The following is an 18,390-nucleotide window of genomic DNA, read 5'->3' as shown; positions in this document are numbered from 1 at the left end:
CAGTCATTCTGACGAGCTGCTTTCGTAAGGCGGTTCTCCGTGCTTGCGCCCAATCAGCTTCTCCCTTTTGCGCATGCAGAATGTTTATGTAGCCGTGAGCTAGTACTTACCGATGGCGAGTCTGACATAATGAAACTGGAACTGTTTCGGAAAAAAAGCTTTATTTATGAGCGAGGCGGATCGCAGAAACTAAACAGAGCTGTGCACGCCGGAGAAGAGGAGGTCGCGCTCGTACACTTCCGCGTTTCCTGGGAGAAGCAGGAGAGCCGGGCGATGGTCTGGAGCATGGCGTTGTTCAAAAAGTGAGTAACAGACGTGGGGCTTCGTCTTTTCGAGAAAATTGTGTATTAGACCTTTAAACACCCAGTGACACATACACACCCTTTATTCTGGCTCCTACAAGATTTAAAAACGGATATAAAAAAAGATATAAAAAAAATATTAAAACATCCAACAACAGCTATAAAGAGTACACCCATCACCTCTGACCCTGAACCTGACAGTACCGACAACCAAAGTCTCAAAAAGATGCTCCTTATAAACCAAAACCTGCTCAATGCAAACAATCAGAAAACTGTTGATACTTGTCTGGCTGCATTACTTGCACACTCTCAAAAGCAAAACTGTGCCTCTCACCCTGACTAAATGAAGGATGTTAAAAGGAGCTCAACTTAGCCATTAAAACTTAAATGCTTAACATAAAAATATAATAACAATATAACCACATATCTTCACAAAATAAAATACAATTCAAAACACAAATTATTCTAATCAAATGTCATGTACAGAGTAAACAATCTGTAATGGCTCCACTACCACTGGGAGTAAGAAAACATTTCAATGAAGCTGTATCAATAGTAAAAAGTAGTAAAGTAAGTGTGAGTAACAGAGTACCAATGAAGCTCCAGTAGTAATGCTAAAAAATCCAGACTAATCAAGGAGCAGTCTGCACAGCAGGGGTGTGTTGCCATGGAGACCAGCTGCTCTCAGCAGGTGTGTGTTGCCATGGAGACCAGCTGCTCTCAGCAGGTATGTGTTGCCATGGAGACCAGCTGCATTGGGCAGCCATGACAGTAACAACAGTTTTTCATCTGCTTTGTATGGTTGAAGAAAGGCTGTTTCTCCAGAACTCAGAGGTGAAATTTAACTTCCAGCCACCAACCCAACGAGCCATTTCCCTGCTTGAAGACCAAGAAAAACGAGTCAGCATATATTTTTGTATAATTTTGTTTGACTTAAAATAACTCGTCTCCTCCAGATGCCCTGGATGTTGATGATGACAAATGTAACCCAGGTTAAAAATCATGGAAACAGTTATTTTCCATCCGTCCTGAGTGCACCTGAATGCACCTTTACGCTGCGTGTTGACGTACCTCACACAACTCCGGTCATGTGACAGAGCGAGCCAATCGCGTCTCAGAGTGACCTGCTTTTCATGCTTCAGCTGTTTTCCCCACTCAGACGTGTGGGGGGAAGCCAGCCGACAGCTGTGAGCAGGTTTGTTTCAAGCTTTACAATCATTCATCTGTGCTTTTGTTTCAAACTCTGTGCGCTGAGTATTGCATTATACACTTGTAGAAGTCACTGCCGGGCCTGCAGGGAGTCCCTAGCTGCCATCTTGTGCCGTTAATGTGAGGAACTGGTGAGTTGAATGAATGCTTCAATACTATGCTGGGCTAATGCAGCTCTGTAGCATTAGCGGTAGCATCAGCCCTGACACACATGATTGATTGCTTATGTGAAGCTTTTGTTGGCAAGCTGATGTGTTTATCTGTTAATTTCAGTGTGTGTTGGTCTGTTGAATGCACATGAACTGTGAGATGCTTCTCAATTGTAAGTGTAAAGAATGTAGCACCTTATGTATTTACTTTATTGATTATTTGTTTTGTGTACACATGAACTGAGCTCAGGGTAGTTAACATCTAGCCAAACATTTACTGGTCCTGTTGTTGAAACAGGCTGGGTTTCCATCCTGGACTGGAGTGGACCTGATGGCAGCCAAGAAACCACAGCTTGGACTCAGCTACAATCAACAGCCTTTTGTCCTACTGGTCTGGTAGGAAGGCTCGCAGCCTGTCCTCCCCTCCATGCACCTCACTACACTTATTGCCCACCTGCTCGCACTCCCCTTTCCCATGGATAATACAACTGGACATTTTCAATTGAACCTTCACTAAACCCTCGTGGGTTGTTGGCATCGGGTTTTTGTGTGTGTGTATGTAATCACCAGGGGTTAATTTATTTATCCGGATGGCTCATTTTGAGGGCTTTGTGTTGTTGTCAATTAACAAACCTGAACAGTGATCAAGCGCTTTTTTTCAAACTTCAACCGGTCAACTGCTGCAGTATTGTAAATATTTTCTTTATGTTAATTATTTTGTGTTTTTGGGATATTTCTTTTGTATAATTTGTTCACTTGTGTCATTTCAATACACGGTGTGGATTCCACCAACCTTGAATTACAGTCTCTGCTTTTAATTACACACCACCAGCTCCTGTAGACGTGCCCAGTCTTCTGAACTGCCCAAATTTATTTTCTCTTATTCTTTCTAATGGCGTGCATTAACAACGCACCCGTTACATCTTCATCCTTCTTTAGTGTGTTTGAGTCTCTTCTGTGAAGACATTATGGACAAGAGAGGGTCCATGGCATGCTGCGAGTGCAGGGAAAACTAGAGAGTTGGAACGTTTGTTTTGTGTCTCCTGTTTTCTCCTGGAACAGAGGTTACTTCGCACCTTGCTGGGGGCAGGAAATAAGAACTACCACAGTCGAAAGACATGCTGGGTGATTCCAAAGTCATGAAAAGCCACCGACGAGAAACAAATGTCAGCATGTTGTATTCCTGTAACTGATCCCAAAGAGACAGTGAGGTAGAGGGAGTGAGAGAGAGTGAAGAGGAGCTGTGCAGTGTGTCACCTTTCAGTGAAGTGATCATCCGTGGACACCTCTCCTTCAGGTAGGCCTTGATCTGCTCCCAGCAGCTCTTCAGCACCGGGTAGAACCGGATGTACCGGCCCAGGTCCGAGTAGTACTGCCTGAACAGAGAGTACCAGGAGAGGCCGCTCTGCTGCCGTTGTGCACTGTGCACGCACACACAGACACAGACACACTCAAACACAAACACGTTGACAGTGTTGCTGCGATGAACTGCTGTGTGTTGCCACTGTGTGCAGAACTCACTCTGTCAGCAGCCAGTGTTTGGAACACAGCGACTTCCACAGAGGGCTGTGTCTGGAGAGCTCGTTCAGCCTCCTGCTGACCACACTGCAGCTAAACACACACAAACAACACTCATTCACAAGCTGCTTTCTGTCCTGCTGGGCACTGGATGACAACACTGAAAGAAACAGAAATTCATTTTGACAATCCAACAAGCAACATCAAAGTCCATAATACAGATAACTCAATAAAGCAGTGGAACAAGACATAAAATGATGAAATGAAAACCAGGGCTGCAGCACAGGTCGCACATTTAACATCAACATCATTTTCTGGGTGCTGGACCTCCAAAATAAAACTCTTCTTCAGGTCGTATCGGCACGTTATCTCTCCCAACTGCTGCAGGTTGCAAGCTGTGTTTTTCCGCCCAACCATGGACAATGGACCTGTACTGTTAGAAATTGCAAAACAGCATATTTTGTATGATTATGTTGTGGATGTGTTTTGTGGAGAGCCTTCTCTCAGCGGGTGAAATCTCACGAGACTCCGCAGCAAACGCATCCAGTGTAGCATGGCAAAGCTCTGCTGCGGAGGACGCCACGCAGACACACTGCGGGTAAAACGGGGTAAAACCCCTCTTTTCTGTCCTTAGCATGTTTGCGGCGACATGCGGACAAAACAGACTGGCTGGCTATCTTCTGCGGAGCTTTGCGGCTGCTTTGCATCTTTCCGCTGCTAAACTGCCTCCAGTGTAAATACAGCCGCTCATTACAATCGGGGCTAATCCTTACGACTACTGTTGCGTGACGTGACTCAACACAGCCGCACTGCTTCAGCTTCCGCTGTAAAATGCGCTGAGTATCAGACCACTTCTCAATACGCTTACTTCTTTGTACTTGTGAACTCACAGACTCGTGAAATGTCATCAGTCGGAGACCAAGTACTGATTGATCCAATGCAAAGTACGCAATTCTCCAAGTACACAAGAAATACCCGGATGTGGACTAACTCCACCCACTTTATCCAGTCTGCATCGGACCAGACTTGTGTAGACTTGAGAGAGAAGAAAACATTTTACAAGACATGACGGAGGAGTAAACAGGCAGCGGTGAGTAAAAAAAAACAAAACTCTGAAATATTATTATTTAAAGAACGTAGTTTTAAAGCTAGGGTTGGCGATCTTGGAAAACTAGCTTTAGCATGTAGCATCTCCCCAAGGCTCCACCTAGCTAGCTCCGCCCAGCTCCCGCCCCATTGGAGGAGCTCCCGTTGGGAGCGGAGACGTTCCTGGCCTAACCTGTCCTCAGCGCTTCGTTTCTTTTTCTTTATTTGCACAACGCCAAGTTCTGGCGCACTGAACGGTGAGTAAACCCCCAAACATTCTTCTCCGCCATTCTGCAACGACGCTCCGTCCTTCTACGTGCACTGAACCAGGGTCAGTGCAGGCGTACATGTACACGCAGGGGGCAGGTCGAACGGCGAAGGGATTTGATTGGTTTCAAAAAAAGGTGTCCCCTCAAGACGATTGGTTGCTGTTTTTCCTCCTGCTGTAGAGAGCGGATATTTTCCAAACTACTTTAAAAACACGCTATGAATTGCTTCCCATCGGGTCATAAAGATCATTTTAACCAGTATTTAAAAAAAATGGATCTCATTCAGATCGCCAACCCGAGCTTTAAGAGTTGTAGGCGAGAATTTAGTTTTTTAGAATGTTGATGTGGGGTCAGTCTTTTCACAACAGGCCGATTTGAACATTTGTTTGAGGATTACAGACATTTGTGGACCAGACGGTGACCCGAGGTGACCCGATGCTCAGCTTCTTCATCTGGGCTGCAGCTGGCTGCGACCCTCTGCTGCAGTGATCTGTGTGAATCCACCGGTGTCTGGGTCCAGTTTAATCTGTTTCAGAGTAAATATGCTCAGCTGAAGGAAAAGTTTAAAGCTGTTTAACTGAATTTTAATGTTTAAATGAGGTGAATGTTAATATTGACCATAAAGTTCAGTCTCAGTGATGTTGAGGATCGCGGGTAACACTAGGAAACTGTTCATTTGCCATGACTACCGAGTGTGTGCACACACACGGCGGGGCCCGGGAGGGCAGCCCTACCCCCCACATTCGAGCTGAGCTTCAAAGCCCACCTCTGAGCAGAGGTGATGAACTGTGATTGGTCAGGGTTCACAGATTTTACAGCAGTTTTACTGTTAAAATTTTGGTAATTGTTGATAATGTAATTATTAATCCAAATGAAAAGTTTAACCAAGTTTATGAGACTGATTACAACGAGCTGGTTGTCTTTTCATAATCATTAATTATTACCGATAGCCAAAACCATTAAGTTGAAAATCACAACATTACTGGTGCGTCCTGTGTGAGCCAGAAGAGCATTAATGGTGTGAACCCCAACAGGGGTGCAAGTGTCTTCTACTCGTTTTACTGGTGAATGTTGAGCATTCAGACGAAGGGCAAATCCCAATTCTCTGCTTAATCCTCAATCTTACTCCTCATTCCTCAAAATGCGCGCTCCCGTGAAGTTAAGTGTCGTCCCATTCCTAAACAAGTTGAGGAAAGGAGCGAGACTAAGACAGCGCTCCAGGCGTGTGCGCTCTCTCTTCTTCGGACGGTCCAAAGAAGCGTCGCGCTAGCCGCTAGCACCCTCCCGACGGTCCGAACCCCCCCCCCAAACTTTTTTCCTGCAGGAAACACTGCACTTCCAGCTTTCTTCTACCCTCTTGCGCAGTGCTGCCCCCTGTGGTCCAAGGACGTAACTGTCTTTAAGGGTTGTCCCATTTCCAAGTGACTTTACATTCCTGAACACTTGTTTTGAGGAGGCACTTCATTTGAGATTGAGGATCAAAAGGTTGAGGAGTGAGGATTAAGCAGAGAATTGGGATTGGGCCTAAGACTATGAACTGTTTCAATCAAAGCACTACTGAGGAACCAGAACCTGGTCCAGAGGCGATCTCAGGGGCTTTTTCCTGGAGCAGAATCTCTAGCAACATAACACTGTTCTCCCTGGAGAACCTGAAGACTGGAGTCACATGACCTCCAGAGAACCTGAAGACTGGAGTCACATGACCTCCAGAGAACCTGAAGACTGGAGTCACATGACCTCCAGGATCAACACCTTATCAGTGATCTGCGCATATTGTTGTTCCTGGTAAATAAATGAACTGTAAAATTTAAAAAAAACATGCAATTTAAACCTTCTGGATGTTTCTAACATTTCTGCCTTTATTCTTGAAGGTTCAGTTGAAGTTTTTTCAACAAAGTTTTCATGAATCCCCGACTTTCTTTGGTAGGCGCCTTTTTATGATGAATATCTTTCTTAGCTTAACAGTTTAACACATTGATATATTTACTGAAGAGAGAAATGAACAGAGCCAAGGATGAGTATCAGACCAACGTCATACGGTGTACCGTGAAGACACGACCAGACGGCTGGCCAAAGGCAGGCAGGTAGGACAGACTAACAGTTAAATAACTGTATTTGTAGAAATGCCTGATCACCTACTCTTCTTCTGAGCTTAGCTTCGAAAAGTTAAACAGTAAGTGAAAGGCTTTATCGGAGGACAGGGAGGCTAGAAGTATTAGTAACCCTGTGCTATTCATGGCATTCATGAGACATAATAGGTACAAGCACTCTGGTATATTTTTCTACAGTCTCGGTCATCCTGTGTTGTCATTTTTATCTTTTTCCAATGTTTATTGCTGTGACTTATTGTATAAACTCATTCCACGCCAACTACTCTCTTCCACAAATACTTCCTGATCACTGGCTCCGCTATAAACACTCGTCTTATGTTGCATTGTATTAATATTTTTAGGGTGTGAACGGCCCCACTGGTAGTGTTTTCCCATGATGCTTAGTGCCATGCCATGTCTCCTCTGCCTTGCTATGGGCATAAATTGTGTGTGTTTGTGTGTATGTGCGTGTGCGTGTGGTGTACACTTATTGATGGTGCGGCTTTTATTCTTTTTTTACTGTTAAGCACTTTGCGTTGTTTTTATTATCATGAAAAGTGCTATACAAATAAATAGAGTTTGAAGTTTGAAGTTATTTGAAGTTTGAAGTTTGGATGCACAATAATTATCGGTCCGATAAATTATTGGCCAATATGGGGCAAAAATGACATCCTTTTTATCGAACCGATAATTTAATCCGATAAATTAAACCGATAAATTAATGGGTTCAGAAAATTGCTTGTCTGCATGCTGCGCCTTTAACTTCTTTAACTTCTGGCTGGAGGAGACGGCAGGTTTCTTCTGCGGGTTCACTGCTGCCCTGCATCTTGACTGCTAAGGAGGAGAAGGGTTTTGCTCCCCTCCGTAGCTTCAAAAGCTGCCGCAGCTAGTGTTGCGTTCAAGTCGACTCGGAGACGCGAATACAGCTGACTGCAAGCGGTGCAGCGTGGCAGCTTTTCAAAATAAAACCTACTGCTGGGTGGAGGCTGTGTCAGACAAGCTGGGTTACAGCAGCAGTACGGGGTCTACCAGAGACCAGCCGCCACGGAAACACCCCAACAAGCTGGAGGGAGAGACGCTGCAGCTGGCATTGATGCTAATGGTACGCTAACGCTAGCATGAGGGATTTTATATACAACAAATTAAAGAAATGTGACAAAACGCTTAGTGATCATATCATCAAGCTAACAGCTGAAACGGCCCTTTAGTCTGACAACTTGTGGAGCGTCTTTGATTTAATGGAATTATGAGGTAGTGTGTTTCAAAGGCGACAGAGCCCTCTAGTGGTCATTTAGCACAACTGCAATAGAAAAAGGTAAAGCTGACATTACGTGTAGAAAAAAATTGGGAACGTTGACACTAGTTTTTAGATTTGAGGCCGACACGTCAATGCATGTAATTTATTTCATAGTTGAAAAATATTTCACTTCATTTTTTTGTCTCAGTTCTGTGAAACCCTTTTCTTAAAGGATGCAGTTTTTGCTTAAGTTGGAATTTGATGTCGTATTTGATACACTTCTGTGATACACAGTTTTGAGAAGTTTGACAGTCTGTGTAAACAAATAGATTTTATTTTGATTTATTTTGTTAGGAAAAAAATTGAAAAAAAATAGACTGTTAATCATTGTAACCGTTTGATATTTTCACAAAGAATAAATGAAGATGTGAAGAGTCTGTACTGTTTGCAGTTATAGCCAGGCCAGAGCTACTAAAGTATTATTGTTTTCATCACTGCATCTTCAAATTATTTACTCTCCTTTGTACTCAAACTTCAGATTATTTTAAGATAATATTGAATATAAAAATCTGAACTTATCGGTTATTGGTATCAGTTAAAATGTTCCATATCGTGCATCCCTAAATATTTTAAAGTATGGATGAATGAAAACCAACATATTGGCGTTGTAAATAAACCATTATGTCATCAAAGACACTGGTTCCAAGTGCACATCAATGTCACTGCGTTCTCGCAAGTCTACTCGAAGTACGGCTAACAAGTGTGTACTCAGTACATGGTACTAAGAACTGAGAAACGGCCCCAGTCTTGCAGTAATCCCTTACCGGAGCCGACCAGACACGAATCGGTGGCCAATGTGATAAAAAATACGGCGTCACGTTACTGGTCAAACCAGACGCCTGCATTCTAATTTTATTCTAATGTTCTCCACCCCTGAAGTTTGGTCAGCCAGAACAATTAATCTATTTTTACCCAATCAGTGGAAACCTGGGAGACTGAAGCAGCTGCAGGACGAACTCCATCTCTGGCTGAGGCTCCAGGACAGGAAGGGATCTGGACTTCACAACCACAACATAATACTTGTAATTTGCATCATGCTGATCCTGCTTTGTTCATTACTGATCAATATTGTTCGTTTATCAATCGTTCTTTAACAATCATTTTCATTTGCAAAGACATGAGATCCCTCAGCACAGGGCCTCTGCGGCGCTGTGCAGAGGGATCACGGTGAGCGGTACCTGCCAGGCTGCCTCCTGGGCCTCGGTGTCCACTTTTCTGCGCTCATATCTGTTGGATATGTGCACAGACTCTGTGGCCACGTCGGTTTTCAGCAAGAACTGGAGTTCGGTCGCATAACCGTTCGGCCCTTTTTGGCCTGTCTGCCTCGTCCTGGATGGGGCCGCGGTCCAGGGCTTTCCCACCTGCCGCTTGGCTTTGCCGCGGCCTGAGGATACTTTGTCTGCGACGGTGCTGGCGGGAACAGGAGTTCTGCCGCTTGCCGTTTTTGGTTCCTGCCCGGCTGCCGCTTCCCGTGTGTGGTCGCGGACCGGGATTTCCCGCCTGCCGCTGTGGCTTGCCCCGGCCGGCGTGTCGCTGCGGCGATGCTTGTTCACGTCGCGGGCTGCGCTTCGGCGCATGGATGCCCGCCTCGTTCTTCGGGAGTTCTACGATCGTTCTGGACGTACGGTAGGGCTGCGCGGTATGACGGTATAATATCGTGCGACGGTGTGAAAGTGTTTACCTGTTGAAATGTTGCCGTACCGTTTACAGCGGAGCGAGAGCAGACGTCTGCTGCAGCTCTGAGTCGGTGTTCAGTCGTCTGCTCTCGCCAACAGAACAGCCGGAGCGCAATTGTTTGGGTGCGTTTGTGTATTTTCACAGCGTGTCCCGATGTCGTGCGGAGTTTGTTCGCTGCATTTCATCGGTCAGGTAAGCACAGGGTGCGCTCGCGAACAACACCAGCGTCTCCAGGAGAGGCGGAGCCATAATGGCGAACGCAGAGACTAGCGGCTCCGGGAGAGACGCTAAAAACTCAGGTCTTTTTTTTTTTTCTTTCATGTTGTGATTCAGTGTTTCCTGCAGGAGAACAGTTTGGCCAGCGAGTGTGACTTCTCGGACCATCGGGAGGGAGCTAGCGGCTACCGCTAGTGAGGCTTTGCACCGTCTGAGGGAGAGAGAGCGCAGTTTTTTTTTTCCCCTTGCCTTGTCCGGGCGCTGCAGAATTTCTTGTCCGGGCGCTGCGGAATTTAGCGCGGCGGGGCGCTCGAACTGAAAAGGTCTGGTGGAAACCCTGCTGATTTTTTAAAAATAATTTCAGTTATATAAACCGGAGTTTAAAAAAAAAAAGAGGAAACTGAGATAATGCGAGTTTGGTTATTTTTAAGCAATTATTTGAATTTACAGGGGAAAAATAATACCGTGATATATACCGTTACCTTGATATGAAATTTCTGATACCGTGATATAAGATTTTGTGCATACCGCCCAACCCTAACGTACGGTTTGTTTACTTCTGCACCAATCTGTCAGCAGGCCAGCTGGGAGTACATTCATCGACCTACAGCCTTCGCCTTTGGCGAGTACCCCATAGCGAAGCCCGTAGGCGGGCTAATCACTTCCGAAGCAGAATTAGTAGTTACTGGATATAACTACTACGAGTAAGTGTGTGCCCGCCTACCTGCTGGCCCAGCTGTCTGCTTCCCAAAAGGCTGGTCCATGCTTCACATGTACGCGTTTCCGCGTCCGCTTTGGAAGCTCCGCCCACCACCGATGCGGACGCGATTTCTCCCATGCTACATTTTGAGCTCAGCTGTGCGTCTCATGCAGGCGCGGTGATCCACGCAGCCTGGAGAAGCTTTTCCGGCTCTACAGACTGTTTATCTGCTCCTTTATTACGGTTTATTTAGAGAAAATTAAGCACATACATTGTCAGTCCATTATCTTTAAGTATTAAAGTTTATTTAGCCTTTTTTTTCTGTTTCTGAATCGCGGGGCGGCGCCGGAGCGATTAGTTACTTTTTCACTTCTGTCTGCAGACCTCCTCCTCCCTCCAGACAGTCTCTCTCTCTTTCCACCAGTTTTTCACTCTTTCGGTGTCTTTAAGTGGAGCCATCAGGCTGGAGCTCCGTCTACTTTCACTTTTACCGTCATGTTTTGTTTGCTCTGGCGCTCTGGCGCAGGCGCACACTTCCGCGACCTGCGCGCAACGCGGTCTCAATTCCTGGCTGCTGCGCGGACGTCCGCGCGGACCCTAGCGGACAGGAATTCATGACGATTTTTACGTCACGCGGACCAACGCGCAACGCGCACCCACGCGGACATGTGAAGCATGGACGGGCCTTTACTCTGTTGACGTCAGAAGAAGGATTTGACGAAGCGCCCGCCTTGGAGATATACCCTCGGCGAGGGGCGTGGTGGTGCACCATTGGGCGTCGGGGATTGGTGCGTCGAACATGTCATTGTCTCAGTTGATTGGACGAGGACAGGGGTCCCCATAGCGACGCCCGCAGCCGGGCACGCACTTACTCGTAGAACTGGAGTTACATCCAGTAACTACTAATGCCTAGTATGACCGTTGTGAGAGAGAATGGTTGGTGGTGGGAGGGGCCGATGGCGCAGACTGGCAGCCTCGCTTCCGTCAGTCTGCCCCCCCCAGGGCAGCTGTGGCTACAGCAGCAGCTTACCACCACCCGGTATGGTGTGAATGAATAATGAATGCAATGCTATTTAAAGTGTCTTTGAGTGTCCTGAAAAGCGCTATATAAAACCAATGCATTATTTTTATTATTATTCCTTCCTGTCCTGGAGCCACAGTGAGTGATCGAGTTCGTCCTGCAGCTGCTTCAGTCTCCCAGGTTTCCACCGATTGGGTAAAAACAGATCAATTGTACTGTCTGACCAAACTTCAGGGGTGGAACATTAGAATAAAATTAGAATGCAGGCGTCTGGGTTGACCAAGCAGCATTCCGCGAACGGCGTCTGCCCACATACACGCCGTATTTTTGATCACATCGGCCGCCCATAGACACGAACCGCATCCAGTTCCCGGCGTCACACACTCACACACTCCTACTATAAACTCCAAAAACAGCTGAAATTCTAACCAAACGTGGCTCAGCTCCCAGTTTAAATGCAGGAGAAGATACTGATATGAGGTTTGCACATCTGGACAGGTTAAAAACATGGTGACGTTTTGATATTTTAATGGCGTCTTTACGTGAACGTATAGTGAGGATGGACTTGTTCGGGGATGTATTTTTTCTTCATTTTTTCAGTCGGCTCTCATGCCATGGGGAAAATGCCAGGTTTTGAGGAATTTTCTCATGGAATGCTGAGAAAAGTCGTAGCACACAATTCAAGATTTTCCGCTTGTTTTGATGTGCTTGTTGTGGTGTTGCTCCATTTCGTGTTGGCCAAGTTTTCCAGCGATTAACAGATTATGAATAATATAAATAAACCCTGGACGAGGCCGGGCTGGGACAGTAACCTGCACCTTGCCGGGGCAGACAAAAAGAATAAGTTAAAAAGGTGGTTCCCCTCAACAGTAAAGCAATAGATTTTTCTCGTTGATGAACATTGCAATGTTTTTTTTTCCCTGCTGTTTTTAGTCTTTATCTCTCTGCCAGCTTGAATGCCGGTGTTTTGGATGAAGTGGTTCCCCTGTTAATTCCTGACCGACTTCCTTGAGCCTCTGTCGTTGCTGCAACAGATGAAAAAAATAACGCTCACGAAATCTACGACGCTTCAGAGCTTTGCTATGAATGCGATTAGGTTGTATTTTGCCAGGAACGCGGCGGATTTCTTGGACGTGTTTTGAAGATGTGTTGTTACTGGCAGCGAGAAGGGACGTTGGTCACCACTTAACAGGGAAACCGCTTCGTCCGCAGCACCGGCGTTCGAAACGGGGTCTGGGATACTCGATTCGGGAGGCTCGGAGCGGTACCGGCTCGGGCCGCGGTACCGGAGGTCGGACAGGACTTACCGGCTCAGGTCGCGGTAGCTGAGGTAGGACAGCACGTGCAGCAGCGGGTCTGTGGGCAGCTGGTCCATCCGCAGCTCCGCCATGTTAGCGTTAGCAAACACTCTTCTTCTTCTTCTCCTCCTAATATGGAGGAGCTGCAGCAGCGCCCCCTGCTGGATGACAGGAGAAACAGCCGCAGTTCTCTGGTGCGACCAGTGTTAATTTTGACAGGAATTTTTCCATTTCATTTTAGTTTTAGTCACTCACCAAAGACTTGATTTAGTTAAAGTCACATTTTAGTTTTTTAGTTTTGTTTTAGTTAGAATTTAGTCTGTGGAAATTAGTTTTAGTTTTAGTCTTAATTTCAGTCTTGATGAAATTTGACAGTTTTGTTGTACTGTAGTAAATTAGATGGATAGATGGATAGATGGATAGATAGATAGATAGATAGATAGATAGATAGATAGCTAACTTTATTGTCTCAGTAGGAAATTTGTCTTGGGCAAAGTGCAAAGTGCTTCATCAACATACACATAAAAACAACACAACATAAAACCACAGTATAGCAGAAGTGCAAAAGGATATGTGTCACGGTTGTAAAAACTCCACTGTAAGCATATCTTTAATTATGTTTAGATATTTAAATTTAGAATGTATCATATAACTCTTGTATCATTAATATGAAAATCTATGGCTTGTTGGATAAAATTTAAATATACGAACTTCAGATTCTTTCTCTAAATTCTTACAACAAATGACGGCCTGCAAGAAAAAAAGCTCCAATCATAATGACCAGCAGGTGGCGGTAATGCAACCAACGGGATGCAAGCTGCCATACAACATCACAGAAGAAGAAGAAAAAGCGAAGCACAACAAACAGCAGTGCTGCTGCGGTGCTGCGTCTCCGTTCAGGAGACAGAACGGAGCCGGACCGGAGCCGGACCGGAGCCGGACCGGAGCCGGACCGGAGCCGGGGAGCCCGGCGTGAGGACGGTTGTAACCCAGCTTGTCCGGCGGCCAGCGGCAGCTTTTTCGTCACATTTTTACTCGTCAGTTCATGATGTTCAGAGATTTTGTTTTAGTTTTTGTTGTCATTACTTATTAAATTTACGTTCTCGTCACAAATTAGTCACGGAATAATGGTTCGTCAACGAATAGTTTTCGTTTAAGTTTTCATTGACAAAATTAACACTGGGTGCGACGCAGCGCAACATCTTTTTTAAATGTATTTGTTTTCCTTTTCAAACTGATGAACCAGCACAAGAGGAAGAGTCAACATGTTATGACACCAATAAATCTTAATAATTTTATTGTCTTTGTTCTCATGATTTTACAAATATGATACTTCTGCAATTTAACTTTAAACTGTGCAACACAATGGCATTATGGACCATTTCAACTGGAAGTTCTGAGGGAAGTCTGTGAATCCAGCAGACCCAGGGTCCGGAGCAGGCTTTCACAGCCCAGCTCAGCTCGCCGTTTGTCCGCAGGATTCACCGGCAGCTTCACACACACATTTATTCACTGGCGACGTCCACTGTCAGAGATCATTCTCCTCCCTCCCCCTTGAAGTGTAGCTGTACAGTCTCTTTGGACAAGGCTGGGTCCTGGTCAGAGAAATGGGTTTTTGGGACAGCAGCACAGATCAGAACAATGGCATGCAAGACTCACATACAGACCCACTTGTTAGAGTTTTTTTTTTTTCATAGAAAATAAAGATTCTGACATAAGTACAAGCACTGAGCCCTCGCAAACACCCAACAGTCAAGCGTATTAAACTGTACGATGGATTAAAGACGCCTGAACTGACAGCATGTGTGTTTTGTTTTGTTTTTTTTAATTTATTTAAGTATAAGGGGCTTGTGATGGTTAAAACCATTTCAACACAACAGCTGGCTTCTTTTTCATATTCAATAAGTCCCAAAGTGAGGGCATAATACATCTCACATTTATATTTCTTCAACACCTTTTAACTACAAATGTATGTGCTTCTGGTTTAAAAGAACTCCAAAAGAAACCTGGAAAAAGTAAAGATTTGTAGAGCAAGAACCTCACTCTGGCCAATTTATTGCAAATGGAGTGATGACCTCTGAACAGCAACACACACTTCAATATGGCACGAGCATCTTAGGAAGGAGCTAAATGCACTGTTTTCAGTGGGTGAAGATCGAAAACCAAACCACACCAAAATATTAAGACATTAATCATCAATAGACCAGAAAATAAATGTTTTTCCCCTCACTGAAACATGCAGTCTACTGCTTTGCAATACTTGCTTCTTTTTTTTTTTTTTTTTTTTTTATTTTGGGGGGAGGGGGGCAGTTACGCAATCTCACTTCTATTATTCATGATGGGAGCAGCAGAGTAAGACTTCAATATCCAGGCCAGCGTGCAGCCGAGGGTCTCCGCTCGGAGGAACGCCTCTCAGCTGGCCTGCGGACTGGGAGTGCTCTGAGGGAGCCGGGGTGTCCTCTGGTGTGCTTTTAGTGAGCTCTGGTGTGCTCACTGCTCTCAGGAAGGCATGGGAGTTTCCTCCAGTGCTCGCTCAGCCCCACATCCACCAATAAATAGTGTTTAAAGTAAGGGCAAATAGGTTCAACGCCAACAAAATGAAGCCAAAAAAAGGATGTAGTGAGCGCAAAGTGGAACACAGAGTAGTCCAGTCCTCCTCTGTCCAATGAAGAAAGAGGGATCTGCTTGGAGTGGTGGCGGTTTGTCCTCCACCTCCCTCTTGGCCCAGAGGGGACCATGCCGTCTCAAAGTCTCTCCCTCCACTTCCTCCTGCTCTGCTGGGGTTGTTCAGTCGGCGTAGTGCATGATGGACTCCACGTAGTTGCCGGGGAAGAGGCCCGTGGTGCCGTTCATCACGCCCTCGTACCAGCCGTCGTCGTTCTTCTTGATCACGTAGATGATGGCGCCCTCCTGGAACGACAGCTCGTCGTCCTTGTCCCGGGCGTAGTCGTAGATGGCCACCACTGAAACCAGACAGACGGCAGACAGATGCTCAGACGGGAGCTTTTGACATGCAAACTAGGGCTGTGAAAAACTTTGGATTCAGCAAAGTATGGCAATATTCAGCTGCCCGATATATCAGTTGAATAACACATGGATGCTTTAAATGTGCTGTGACTTGTGAAGCTCAGCTCCAGTGGACTCTCCGGTTTCAGACAGTGTGGGAGTGAGCGGCTCCTGCTGCAGCTGATGGAGCTTTCTGGGAGCTGTTCAGGGAAAAGACAAGAACAACTACTTTGCAATGTTTGGAATCCAATAGTTTGGAGTCAGTTTGCCAGTATCATCTGATGGACATATACGTCAACCTGTGTTATCTCTTTTTATTATTCAATGATTCAGACATTGCAATATATTGCATCCCATGAATGGTGATGGATATCATATCGTGAGGTCCTTCTTAATACACACCCCGAATACAAATAAGATGGATTTGACTCGGCACTCAGTGTTCTGGGCGCTCCTGTCATCTCGTTACTGGTGAGTAGGTTGGTTTTCCGAGGCGGAGCGCAGCTTTGACTCAGGTTTGCGTTTCACTTCATCCCCAGCCGCTGGTGTTGTTTTAAATCATTGCTGCGCGTGTCATCTCTCAGCGTTTGGCGCAGCACCATAAAAAGCACATCAAAACCTGTGTGGTTTCTGGGAATGCTGTGCTATGACGTGTCTCAGCGTTCCGGCAAAAGAATTCCAAGAAAGTTGCCTAAAACCGGGGATTTTCTTCTCTATGTAAGCAGATGAGAGTCCTCTGAAATGAATATTTTGAGGTCACATGATGCAGCGGTGCTCGGTACAAGTTAATTTGGAGGCTCTGGGGTTAATTATCCTTTTAGACACGCAAAACGTGCCGTAATGCCTAAACTTTGATCTGTTCTGATAGATAGCAGTTGGCATGGCCACACAGTCAAAAAAGGGGCTAGCTAACCCGACAGACGCACATTCCTCCTCCTGTGAAGAAGAAAAAAGTCTCACTGAGAAGCTGGCAAGATGGTGCATGGACACAGAACGCCACTGGCCGTGGACACAAGCTGGGAATCAGGCCCTCTCCAGCCAGATGGACGTGTGGACTGCAGAGGTCCATGAGTCCACATCGGAACTGAATGGGCTGACGGGAGTGCATCGGGACAGCGGAGGACCAAACAGCTGACATGTACGGCCAGCTCGCTAAACTAGCCAAAGAGAAGTTTTACTGGAGAAGGTGGGGTCACAAGAGAATCACAGCATGTGCAATCACATCTGAAGGCTGGGAAGGCAATGATCCGCTAGCACTTTCCACTAATTGGCTCCACAATGTTTTTTTTTTCTTTTTTGACTTTCTTGATTTGAGCAGCAGCAACAGCAACAGTTGTCCATTCATCAAACAATGATATTTAAACTGTGCTCAAAAGGGAGCAGGTAGAAGTTCCAAGAACTTATCAGGTCCACTCCTTCACATTTAAGTATAAGAGAAAATGAGTCCCACATCCATTAAAAAAGAAAAGAGAAAAATAAAACATTTACAAACCTGACACACATCAAACTCAAACATCAGACATATTATACAATTTATATTATTTTCTGTATTGCTTTTTGGTGCATACATATTCCTTAAATTTACAATATTAAGAGAGCATCTCAACAAACAATATACTACTATCGGGCTTTAGACAGTGTAATAATGTCTATCAGCCACCTGGGGGTTGGATTACCCATATTTCTGAAGTAGTTCTGTTTTTCATTTCTTTTTAAATACATGTAGACTTCTGGATTCTTGGAGGGATTTATCGAGCTCATTCCAGATTTCACGCTTAAATCTAAAGCGCGGCTGTGCTTTGAAACTAACACTAACTGAACAGATTCCCTCATTTTCCTGAAGTGCCTGAGAGAGACTTTTGTTTGAGTTTTCAGGACTGAGGACACTTCTCCCTCTGAGGACGCAGAAACGCTAAAAACCTTTTCTTGGTTATTTTGAGCAGGCCAGTCAGGATGTATCTTATATTTTCATGCTAGCAAGTTTGCTAACTTCAAAATGAAGTGATGTTACCGAGTTCATGCAGATGCAAGGTAGATGCGGAGGTGCACTAATTGAATTCCATTGTAACTTTTCTAGTAAGGGTTTTTACTGTTGTTTTCTTATTGTTTGAATCTGTTCTTTTATATAATTGTCAAGCTCTACAGATCTGAAACATCTGATGGAAGCTATTAACCACCTTAAAGGACCTATATCATGCAAACTCCACTTTTTTAAGGTTTTTAGCATGCCACAAAGTTGATTTCCCTTTAAAACCAGCCCCAGAATGTTATTTGCCTTCATCCACACATGTCTGAGTGATCTCTTTCAGTCTGCTGCTCTCTACAGCAGCCCCTCCCTTCGGGTAGAAAACAGCTCATTTGAAAGTCTTCAAACCTAAGTACGTCACAAAAGTTGAACTCCTCACGCTGTCAGTCAAAGTCCACAGGGGGAGAGGCGGGATTTTCAGTGAAACAGAGCGTTTTCTCTTCCGGGTTTCAGAATTAGCCTCCGAAAAGCTTTTATTTAACATAAAATGACTTTTCCTTAGCGTCAAAAATAAACTGTTACCATG

At 45.2% G+C, this 18,390-nt stretch overlaps 2 protein-coding genes and 1 long non-coding RNA gene across 9 annotated transcripts in view; 1 reads left to right on the top strand and 2 right to left on the bottom strand.

The window, feature by feature from the left end:
• The window catches only part of fbxo3 (F-box protein 3), a 32,139-nt gene extending 19,197 nt beyond the window's left edge, over positions 1 to 12,942 (bottom strand). The window contains exons 1-3 of the mRNA XM_030086429.1: positions 12,842 to 12,942; positions 3,182 to 3,271; positions 2,918 to 3,081 (exon numbers count right to left, since the gene is read on the bottom strand). Of these exons, the coding sequence (XP_029942289.1) occupies positions 2,918 to 3,081; positions 3,182 to 3,271; positions 12,842 to 12,924 (337 nt within the window). The 5' untranslated portion in view covers positions 12,925 to 12,942. The remainder of the gene's footprint in view (positions 1 to 2,917; positions 3,082 to 3,181; positions 3,272 to 12,841) is intronic.
• LOC115384108 (uncharacterized) lies at positions 1,470 to 2,107 on the top strand. The gene is made up of 3 exons (XR_003930800.1): positions 1,470 to 1,497; positions 1,579 to 1,642; positions 1,959 to 2,107. It is a non-coding gene; the product is annotated as an uncharacterized LOC115384108 (long non-coding RNA).
• Positions 12,943 to 14,664: 1,722 nt separating the features above from the next.
• Positions 14,665 to 18,390, bottom strand: part of abi2b (abl-interactor 2b) — a 39,281-nt gene continuing 35,555 nt past the window's right edge. For 4 of the 7 annotated variants that reach the window (XM_030086075.1, XM_030086079.1, XM_030086080.1 and 1 more), the window contains one exon: positions 14,665 to 15,795. In XM_030086075.1, the coding sequence (XP_029941935.1) occupies positions 15,620 to 15,795 (176 nt within the window). In that variant the 3' untranslated portion in view covers positions 14,665 to 15,619. The remainder of the gene's footprint in view (positions 15,796 to 18,390) is intronic. The other 3 variants (XM_030086076.1, XM_030086078.1, XM_030086081.1) reach the window with 1 other exon arrangement.

Source organism: Salarias fasciatus, assembly GCF_902148845.1.
Source record: "Salarias fasciatus chromosome 23 unlocalized genomic scaffold, fSalaFa1.1 super_scaffold_20, whole genome shotgun sequence".
Taxonomy (NCBI): domain Eukaryota; kingdom Metazoa; phylum Chordata; class Actinopteri; order Blenniiformes; family Blenniidae; genus Salarias; species Salarias fasciatus.
The sequence above is the reverse complement of the archived record's forward strand: the minus strand, read 5'-3'. Positions and strand labels throughout refer to the sequence as shown.